Source organism: Puma concolor, chromosome C1, assembly GCF_028749965.1.
Source record: "Puma concolor isolate L17-30 chromosome C1, mPumCon1.1.hap2, whole genome shotgun sequence".
Classification (NCBI taxonomy): Eukaryota; Metazoa; Chordata; class Mammalia; order Carnivora; family Felidae; genus Puma; species Puma concolor.
Genome location: NC_141674.1, coordinates 124,362,263 through 124,373,638, shown reverse-complemented (window position 1 = coordinate 124,373,638; position 11,376 = coordinate 124,362,263). Strand labels below are relative to the sequence as shown.

At 39.9% G+C, this 11,376-nt stretch overlaps 1 protein-coding gene across 1 annotated transcript in view; it reads left to right on the top strand.

Annotated features, from left to right (window-relative positions):
• The first annotated feature begins 2,632 nt into the window (after nt 1-2,632).
• ACTR3 (actin related protein 3) overlaps nt 2,633-11,376 on the top strand; it is a 66,863-nt gene continuing 58,119 nt past the window's right edge. Inside the window, exon 1 of the mRNA XM_025934951.2 lies at nt 2,633-2,909. Coding sequence (XP_025790736.1) covers nt 2,866-2,909 — 44 coding nt within the window. The 5' untranslated portion in view covers nt 2,633-2,865. The remainder of the gene's footprint in view (nt 2,910-11,376) is intronic.

Genomic DNA, 11,376 nt, shown 5'->3' with positions numbered 1-11,376 from the left:
AAGTGCTTCTAGCAGTCACAGCCTTTACAGACAAAGGTCAGACTTGACTACATGAAAGAGACTATCTGTAGGTTTCCTCATACCTATGAAATACAGTACACAGCACTGACATGAGCTGTATATTTGAATCCAATATACAAGTAAACTGTTAAACAGCTTCTCAAATCAAAAGTTGAAAACTGGTAGCCCATAGGTCAGATACAGCCTGCAGAGAATTAGTTACCAACAGACAAAAATACAGATTTCCAACTTTTCTGGAACAATTAGAGGCTCTGGCAATCCTGGGTCTACATTTCTGCATAGCAATAGTTTTCTACCGCCTTTGGTGGGGATGTGGACTCCCCCTATTGTCAAACCTCCTCATGGTCCTTTTCAGTCATAAGGTCACCTGTTGTGCCCTGGAAACATTCCAGTTTCTGACCCTTAATGTAACTACTTTTGTGACAGCCCACACAAGGCCAGTGTGGGAGGCCATCCTGAGGATCCACCAGTGTGGGTCTCATTGAGTGATCTGTTCAAGTGCCTAACCCCTGTTCTTAGGACCCTTCTGGTAAGATCCTTTCACTCCTGACTTGCTACCAGTAATTCTGGAAACAACTATTTACCCCAACCAACCCACATGTCCCTTTTCTGTCACAGTTTATCTTCAAGCATCTATTCTTCCAAATGACCTTAAATATCTGATGGTGGAAAAGGCAGCAGAGAATCTGTTTTGTGTCTTCTAAAATGTAGGGGAAAAAAACCCAACTATGATCTGAACAGAGAACCACTTCTGTTTGATTTCTTGGAAGACAATTGCTGAAGTAAGCTGCCCAGGAGGATTATTTATCTACTTTCTGTGAGTAGCTGTGGGTGTGCTGGGCATTAGTTGGTGATGATGATTCCCCTTGTCTCCTCTGCACATGTCTGATCCCAACTGGATGTTACTGCTCACATAATTCTATCGCTGATTTACAGCACACAATGTATTATAAGACCACCCACTCATTTCACTCTTTGTGGGGTCCATTCCCTACAAAGCAGCCACATTTACTTGCTTCAATCTCTTTGATGTCTTCCAGGTTGCGTTTAGGCTAAAGATTCGTGGAGAAGTCTACAAATACTTACAGTTTGATTCTTCCTTATTTCTCAGGCTTCACCTCCCATCTTCCCTGGCTCACTTCACTTTGACCATTTGGGTCTTCTTTGAATTTGTGGAACAATCCAAGCTCTTTTCCACCTCAGGTCCTTGACTCTTGCTGTTCTGTTATGGTAAGCTCTCCTCACCCTTTCCACTATCTCCTACCTAACCTTTGAAATGTCACTTTGTCAGAAAAGGTATAATCCACTTTCCTCCTATTCTTCCACCCTTCATCCCCATTTCTCACAGGACCCTGTTTTCTGCTATTGCTTTTAACAAAATGTATGTTTTCCCACTACACTGTGAACTATGACTAGAGACCTTATCTATTTTTGTGCCCAATGACTATTCAGGGGCAGCACAGTCCCTGCCACAATTGAGTAGGTGAGCAATACCTATCTGTTAAATGAATGAAAAACCCACGTTACATTCCTCAGGCTGGTCTAACACCATACTGTTATCGCCTGGAGTGATTAAGACACCTTTCTTAGGGAGAATATTTTTTATTTCCGACATATAAGCACATTGATGATTTATTAGAAGATAAGCCTGGTGGAAAGCTTTTAAACTTCTAGGTTCCCCCCAGATGGGGTCCCAGACCATCACACCTGGCCCTTCTTCAGACTAAACAGAAAACTCTGGGGGTGTGGCCCTGAAATGTTTTAACAAATCTTCCAGGTAATTCTGATGCACACTTAAGTTTGAAAACCATTGTTCTGCGCTCTCCAGTTTTTATCCTTTTTTTCCTAATTAATTTTTTGGTCCTTAATCCTTGGTATAATCCTGCTAGTAAAATAGTACAGTCTTAAACTACTACGAGGGAATCTTTGTCATCAACCAAAAGCCTTGAATAACGGACTATTTGTCCTCGAGGGTACAGGCCTGCCCCTGGGGGTGGGGAGCCTACAAATCTAGACAATGTTGTTAACAATGCACAGGTGTAAATGACTAAAAACTGGGCACAAAGGCAGAAGAGCCACGGTGCAAACCTTTGTTCACCTATCCCTCCCGACTGCTCACCCTCGGTCTGATAATCGCTTTTCTACCCAGAAAAGCAGACTCTCCAAGTTACAAGAATGTTGTGTGCCGCTGAGAATGTTTTCTGTTAGGCCGGTTTTCCCCGGGGCACTGGAGAAGATACTCGCGGCTGCCGGATGCAGTTCTATTCCTCCTTCAACCTACCACACAAGTAATTGAAACTAAAAAGCCCTTCCAGCTTCAGAAGGAGATCTGGAAGCTGAGGCCGACTTCCCCGCCCCTACCCTCGGGAAAACCCGAAGTGGACTTCATTAACAGCCGGACGCGAGCGGAGGCCGGCGGCAGCACGTCATTTGCGCATGCTCTCTCGCCCCTCCCGCTCGGAGCCGGAAGCGGGAGCGCTAGCGGCCTGGGCCTGGCCTGGCCGGGGCGGCGGCACCGGCGGCCATCTTGGCTTCCCGGGGCAAGGCGGCGTTGGGGGAAGAAGTTGTAGGGTGGGGGCAGGAGGGAGGAGGAGGGGAGAGAGAGGGGGAGGAGGCCGCGGCGGGGCAGGGCGGGGACTGCCTGCCCGCCTGGGTTGCGGAAGTGGTAGCCGCTGACCGAGCCTGCTGCTTTCTCGCTACTGCTTCGGCTTCCCGGCTCCCCCCCGGACGGAGAGGGCGGCCCGGCTGTGGATGGTCAGATAGCTCCGATCTCCCGCCGCCAATCCCTGGCCCCAATCAGCACGGAGCAGACGGCGGCAGCGGCAGCAGCAGGCGAGGAGGAAGATGGCGGGACGGCTGCCGGCCTGTGTGGTGGACTGTGGCACGGGGTAAGGGGGCTGACGGGCGGGGGGTGGGGAAACTGAGGCGGAGGGGGGGGGGGTAAATGGCGGGGGACCGTGGGGGTCGGGAGATGTGTGTTGCGGCAAGGTGCTGCCGCCGGCCGTGTCAGCCCTAGCCCCGCCGTGTTGCGAGGGGTGGGGCCCGGACCCAGGGCCTCCCTCGTCGCCTCGCTTCACCCTCTGGGACCCGGGCGGGCGTGCGGGGCCGAGAAACCCCCTGGGAGCGGCTTGCTCCGCGGGACCCCTCCCGGCCCTTCCCCCATCGCGGTGGGCAGCGTTGCCCAAGGAGACTTGGGGTCGGTCGTCCCTCCGGGGCCCGCGGTGCGGTCGGGGTGGTCGCCACCCGGCGCACCCGGCTCTCCTTTTCCTCCGCGTCTCTTCCTGCCTGTGGGTTTGGGACCGAGTGGATCGAGCGCGGGGACAGCTTGGCAGAGGGACTAGAAGAGAGAAGCACTCCTTGTAGGTTTTGCAAGATTGCTGTGACAACACTGCCCAGGGTGTGGGTGGGAAAAGGGAAGAATCGGGACTCTGAAAATGGGAACCTAGGTCGGGGCTTTCATTTGACCACCCACCTCCTCTTCCTTTCCGACTCGCAGTCTTTTCCATCTCCCACTGCGCTTTTACCGGTGAACCAAGTCACATTTTAATTTGAGAGAGAAAGATGTCATGTGTTACTTCTCTTGCCTCAAAAAAGTCCCCCAGTGAGCAAGCGCGCTGCAACTTCCTTAGTTTTGTCAAAGCCGCTTCCTGCTTTCTGTCTTTTATATCCTTATAAGGTAGTTTTTCGTTTCCAACCTGAACACATCTTATTAGAACTTTCAAGATTAAGCATATTTAAAATCGATTGAGTTACTGGTGCTAGTTATCAATTTATGTGAACTCAAAAAGATATATATTCGTGTTTGGCGAGGGAGGAGGAGGGGAAGCACCCAGGAAAATAATGGAAGTTTTGTGCATTCATTCTGTGAAGGTATCTCAAGTCGGGACGGAAGGTGGTATTGAGTTATAAAGGGATGTGCTTGCTTTTCAAAGAGTCACCAGATCTGTAAGGTAGTTTAATATGTAGAATGGCGTTAAAGTAAATAAATAGGCATCTTAAGAGTTTTTGGTACACTTGTATTTTCATAGAAAATATTGTCTATATTTTAATGTGGAATGACTGCTTTAAGTTACAGTGCAGGGAGTGTGTGTGTCCACTGCTGATACATTGTTACATTTCTAATTCCCCAAATAATCCAGTGGGAGGAGGCGGGCTATGAGAGGTAGGGTGTCAGCCTCCCTCCTTTAATTAATCAGTAAACTTTTGTTGCTTGAAGGATTGTGTATGTTCCTCACTCCATTTGCTCTCCGTAAAACAGCTCTAATCTTCATGCTCATAACTTTGTTAGTCTGACAGTTCTAAAATCCCAGCCGTGCATGTGGAAGCAACCGATTCATTAATATTTTCCTTTGGGAAACACCACCCTCTTTAGCCTTGGAACTTCTAAATTTTTCTGACGGACAGCTTATTAAAGTTATTATTTTTTATCCAGTCTAATTTTCTCAACTCAGTATTTTATTTTTTTTTCTCAGTCTAATTGGCCACTAGTTTCATGCTTAGGGTCAGTTCTAAAATTAGATTTGGCCTGAGTGAGAAGGAATTTTCAAGTGTGTTTTGTTCAAGTGAAAAATACTGCTACATAATTAATATTTTATGCTTTAGAAATTATGGGGCTGTTAACAAAATTAGTGTAGATAATTGTAACCCTAATAAGTAACATGGTTAACATCTTAAGTAGGATGTTACTTTTTCTCACCCTGTTTTTCCCCTTTTGAAATACAGTTCTGGTTATTTTTGAGTTAGTGTATTAGGTATTTCATTGAGGTTGACTGTCCTTAAATGACCTCCTTCTGATAGGGCAACCCTGAATTTAAAACACATACTGAGTGACCAGGAGGTGGTGCAGGAGGGGTTCGATCTATCATAGGGATTATTTTTATTTTAAAATTTCAGTTATTATTACATTATTACACTTTATTACGTTAGTTTTACCTCACAAGGTGAGGTAGTTAACTGGACACTCATGATTTGAATGGAACTAAGATTCCCCATTCCCTCTCACCTTTCTTACCATCTGTCAGAACTCCATTTATTTTGGTCTTCAAAAGGTTTTTTGGTCTTCTGTGTTGCCTATTAATGCAACTCCAGAAGAGTCACACCTTCAAGTTTATTAGCACAGAGAGGATAGCTCGTTGAGATGGTGCCTGCGATAAGCATATCTTAGTAAGGCCTTAATAGGGAGTTTTATGTTTCAGAATACCGTGGTCCCCAGATGCAGATTGTGCACCTATAATTTGTGTATTCCTTTGTGCTTTAGAGAATACATTCATCTGTTTGGTCTATAATTACAATTACCTACTTAACGTAAGTGAAAAGTTGTAACCTGAATCTGGTTGCTCATTCCATTTCATTATGTAAGTTAGGAAAAAGATGACTGAAAAAGTGACCATCTATGAAACTTGATGTTCTCAGATAAGAAAAGCTATGAGTTAGGAAACAGGAACCTTAATACCCCAGACTTAAATTTAGAGATCCTCTAGCAAAGATCCTTTATGTCAACATAAGATAAAGAATCACTTAGCTCAGATCATAAAAGAAAATAACTCCTTTTGAAAAGAATTTAGAAATAATACTTTCATATTAATATCTATGCTTTTTTTTTTTTTCTGCACTGGGAAAGTACTGTAGAATAAAATTTGGGTAGAGATTCTCATCGATAGAGCTGGTTGTTTAATATTACAATTACAAAACTCAAACCTGCTATGTGTGATGAGGGGAACATTTTTTTTTTAATGCTTACTTTTGATAGAGCCTGAACAGGGGAGGTGCACAGAGAAAGGGGGACAGAGGATCTGACGCAGGCTCAGCACAGACAGCAGAGAGCATATGCAGGACTCAAACTCAGGACCTGTGAGTTCATGACCTGAGCTGAAGCCAAACTCTCAACTGGCTGAGCCACCTAGGTGCCCCAAGGGAAACATTTTTTTAAAAAGCATTTTTATAACATTGTAACACTTGCAAAGTTAAGAGGATCCTAAATTATATTTTGCATGTTTTCATTCATTTCATTTATTCTTTTCTTCAACACTCAAGCCAAGTGAAGGAACTCCTTATAATTTTCTATGCTACAGCTTGATTATAGAACTTTGCATTGTGAAATTTTCTTTTCCCCCGTTCTTTCATTTTTCCCTGATAAATACTGTTGGTAAATTATCTTCATTATGACAGCAGGGATTAATATAGCCTTGTTGTAGAGTTATATATTGGTATCTAGATATATTCAGATTTAGAATGAATTCAGGAATTTCCATAATTGACTTAAGCTTCCTAGAAATTTTAATATAAGCGTAAATATATTGTTGGAGTCCATGGATAAGCAGCTTATATAATTCATACTGTGGCTACATTCTTGCAATTAGTACAGATAGGGTGATTTTCTTTGAGAGCCAATGGGGAAGAGCTGAGTGGGTGGGGAAAAATATAAGTGGGGAGTTCAAGTTTCATATGTGAATTCTGTACATAGTATTTAATAATTTTTCTCCAGCCATCTCCAAGGGCAGAAGCATTCACAGTATCTTGTTACCAAAAAACATTGAAATTCTTATTCCTTCATGGTTCATGTTTTGCATGCTCTTTGAAGTATAACAGGCACCTGTTGAGAAGTTGGATTCTTACTTAGACTTCCTACAATCTTTCTCCTCTCCCTTCCCACCAATCTCTTTTCCTGCATGCAAATTTTGTGTGGTGAAGTATGGGCTTTGGGTTGTGTATTCATTGTATGTGATGAACCTTTCAGCCTAATTGTAAAACACTGTTCAGAAATTTATTTTTAAGCACAGAATGGAAAACTCCACTAGTGGAGGATCTTCCGGCCAGGATTTTTATTTACTTTATTTAGTTTTGTGACAGCTGTTTGTAACCTCATTTTACAAGGGAGAAAACAGGATTAGACAAATTTAAATTACTTTTTTAATGGCATGTAGTGAGCAGGTGGTAAGAGTTGCTATTTTGACTTAAGCCTTTCTGTACTGAAGCCCTGTGTTCTTTCTGTTACACTGTGGGGACTCCTGAGCCCCTTATCAGAACTATGCACATTGCTTTATTTTTGTTAGTAAGGTTAATTCTATTCTTCTTTAAAATATGATTATAAATCCTAGACTTACACATTTGATTTAATGAATTAGAGAAACCATTCTTGTGCAGATTTTTCTGATTTGATTGATATATATATATTAGATACATGAATTCCTAGCTTATTTTCTTGTCACTTTGCTTAAATTTAACTTCTGGAAAAAAATTTACTGTCTAGATTTTATCAAAAAATACTAACAGCTAATATTTATGAAGAATTACATATCAGGCCTAGTGCTAAATGCTTTACCTCATTTACTTTTCACGTCACTCTGAGAATTATCTCTATTTTATAGACAGAAAAATTTAGGGTTTAGTGAAATTAAACTACTTAAGCAAGTTATTATAGCAAATAAGTGTGGGAGAGTCCCTATACCATATGATATGCTTCTTACATTGAGGATGAATCTTTGGCAGTTTTCAATCGTTTTTGTATATTTTTGACAATTCATTTTTGATGTTATAAAGGCAGAAAGTTACGTTAGTAACTTAAGGATCACTCTTACAGGTAGAAAAAGTGGTATTGCCAAATCAAAGCTAACTATATACTTGACAGAAGGTTGGACACTCTTGGAATTATAATGAAAATGTATAGTACAATCGGCTCTCAAGAATCTTAATGAGATAAGAGCTAAAAATTATTTTAAAAAATTAGGATGGTAAAAGACCACTTAATCAAATGTTACAGTCTTTACTTTTCTGACAGTAATAGCTGTTCATTAGGTTGTAAGGAAAGAGATTATTGTGGTCAAGAAGAATCCAAGCAGTATTAGTGAAGGTAGGATGCACACTCTCCTTTGAAGGGTTTGGATATACACAGGGGAAGGAAAAGCATATGCAGCAGAAAGGAGAGAGTAGCTGCTTCTTGTGTTTAGCCCTGTTAGCCTACGTTGTGCCTCTCCTTTCCCTTACAAATTGAGGACCGTGTAATAACATAATGCAAATCTATTTTCATAAGGTGAAAAAGAACTAACATTTATGGAGCACTTACTTTACCTCGTGTTCATTTTATGTCAGGAAAGCTTTGATTGAAAATATTTATTTGGTAGGGAATCAAAATCCTTTAGGAGAAGAGTTAAATGTTGTAAATAGGGCTTTTAGAATATTTGCAGAATGGAATGTGGTTGGATCAGATGTAGAGGAGGTATTTGGGATGAAGTTATGGGACTTGACACATAGAATATGAACTCACATCTTTGTTCAATGAATGAGCTAATGAAAGGCTGAACAAGAATTAGGGGTATGGTTTAAAAAAAACAACTACTTGGGAGACACCCCATACCCAGTGACTCAGAATCTCAAGGGTTGGGCCCAGGAATATTCATTTAATTGGTCTGTCTAGATGATTTTTAAGCAACCCTCCCAGCACCAGCTTTGCACAAGTTCTGAAATAGGGTATTGGCAGTAGGAACAGGGTCGCTTCTTTTTTGTTTGTACAATAATTGAAGCAATTATTCTTTGTATTGTTTATGGTTAGCAAGGACTTTGTAGTCATAGCTGCTTTTGAGTTCAGAGTTTTTCTAGCTGTATGACTTTGGGTACTTCAAACTCTTCATGTCATATTTTCCCCATGTGTAATTTGGAGATCATAGTATCTACCGTATGGGTGGGTTTTTTTGTGTTGCTTTTTGAGATAATGCATGAAAATGACTAGGCGCAGTGCTTGATGTATAGTAATAACTTGATACGTTGTAATTATTACAATTATCAGCTACTGTTTTTATTGAATTGAAGTTTTTAAGGAAAGGAACACAGTGTCTTATGCTTATTTATTTATTTTTTTTCTCCTGCAGTGCTTGGCTTAACACACTTCTTTGCACAGTCAGAATGTTTTTGCTGATTTGAGGGATGGAGGTATAGCTGGGGCTTGGCATTTGCTTGTGGTGGATTGTGAATAGTCATCAATGACGATTTAAAGATTTTGAGTTTGAGTGGGACAGTAAGGGAGTTGGTTTTTAGCAGCTGAGTAAGTTCATTATTTGAATTTGTTATTGAATTTGGATGATGATCATAATTGGAAATATTTGAGAAGTTAAAAATATAGGGACTTTAGCAATGAAGGTGGAGATGTCGCAATAATCATTACAATTTGTAAATTGAAGCTAATGAAATGATAAAGAGAAACAAAGATTGAATATTAATGTTCCTTCTTTTAGAAATCTTGGATATGTAATCTGGCTTCTTGAGCTTCACAGTAAGAATGAGTGAGCAGTTGTGGCTTAAAGTGAAGTCAGCCGTGCTGACAACCAGTCATCTGTTTCCTCTCAATTTTTAAGAGGAGGAATCCTTAGGAGGAGATTTTAGCTCACCATACAGCTCAATTTCCCTCCACAGTGGTCTTCCTTGTCCAGTGTGCTCCCTCTCTAAAGAGTGAAAACAGGTAAATGATTGGAATAGGGGCAGAAGTGTGGAATGGTTAAAAGGTAGCTTCAAGTAATGCTTTCTGAAACAAAATTCCCCTATAAGAAAAGCATTTGAATGCTCCTCTGTAATTCTATTGGAACTTGTAGGCTCTTTAATGACATTACTGATCTGTAATAGCCAGTAGCTTAGAGAGGTAAGAGCAAGACAGTTAAGTAATAATAACGCTCCATTAACATGGTTTATAGTTTCTTATAAATTCATATATTATTAAGTGACAGTGCAAGATAAGGTGATGTTATTGGATTAATGTTTTAAATTTGATTCTTCAAAATAGGATAGTGACAAATATTACTTTGTTTACTAGTGGTTTTATATCTTTATGTGAACCTTTATGCCATACAATATATAAATGAGATACTTCCATAATTGATTGTACCGGAACAAAAAGACAAATACCGTAATTTTTCTAAAGAACCATTTTGTGTAATTTTACTAATTTTCTTCCAAGATTTTTTAAAAAAGCTTTCCAAACTGTTGACTTTTTTATTTAATTTTTTTAAATGTTTATTTATCTCTGAGAGAGAGGGAGACACAGAATACAAAGCAGGCTCCAGGCTTCCAGCTTTCAGCCCACAGCCCAGGGTGGGGCTTGAACTCAGTAACCACCTGGAGATCAGGACCTGAGCCTAAGTCAGACACTTAACGCGTAACGCACTGAGTCACCCAGGTGCCCCGAAACTGTTGACTTTTAAACTCAGGTCATTCTTACATACTCCTTTATAACCAGGAAAGGAACAGCCTTCAATTTGTGTGGTCTGATATATTTTTCTTTCTAACTTCTCTCTATGCCTAACACCTCACAAGAGTGTTTTTTCTTTGTCTGTTCTGATGTTGAACATTAATCTTTAAATATTCTCTTAAGTTTTCTTCCCCATTGTGAAAATGCAATTGTCATGGGAAGGGTGTTGAAGACATTTTCAGTTACAGTATTTAGTGTGAATGAAGGGTTACAAGAAAGGGATTGGAAGTCTTAAAATGGGGAATTAGGGTGCAAAATGTCTTTTTTTTTTTTTTTTGCAACAGTTTAAGGTTGATTTTGGAACTGTATAAAAATATATACTAAATTTTTAGTATTGGTCTATGATAAACTTCAGTTGTTTGCTTAAAGTCTTAGAACTTAGTAAATTAAATATGGTGCATTTTTCTTCTGCTATAAGCATTTTTAAGTTCAATTACTTTGAGACCACAAAAATAGCATTTAATGTGTATTTGTGAAACTTGCGTGAATTAAGGGAAGTGCCTCATGACTTACATAGAATTATGGAGCTGAAAAAGACTTTAAGAATAATTTAATCCACTCTTATTTAAAAATGAAACAGAGATCCAGAGTTGAAAAATACCTTTCGGGAGTGTTCTATCAATTGATAGCATTGTTGAGTTCTTTAAAGTTTTCTTAGGAGTTCACATTTATGAGTTATATTAGTTAAAGTTTCTTATTACTAGTTGAAGTGATACAAAATATGTTAGAGTGGTTTTTGTTGAGGCATGGTGCAGTGCATGAAATCTTTAGGGTTTTTGTGCTGATACAAATACATACTGGACGGCACAAATGAAAAACTAATTTTGTTTACCATCATAACGTTTGAAACCAAGTTCAGAAATTACTATTTTGAAGTGATGCTTTTTTTAAGGAAATATGCTTTTTTATTGTTTAAGTCATTTAAATCTTAAAAATATTTTTATTTTTGGATTTCAGTTATTTAAAGACATAATGTGGGATGTGTACAAGTCAGCCTTTCAGAGCCCTTTAAGAGTTATGTTTTTGAGATAATTATTTATAACCTTTTCAGAAATCCTATGAGGTATAGGTACTATGATATAATTACTATTTTAAGATGGGGAAACTGAGGTATAGAGAAC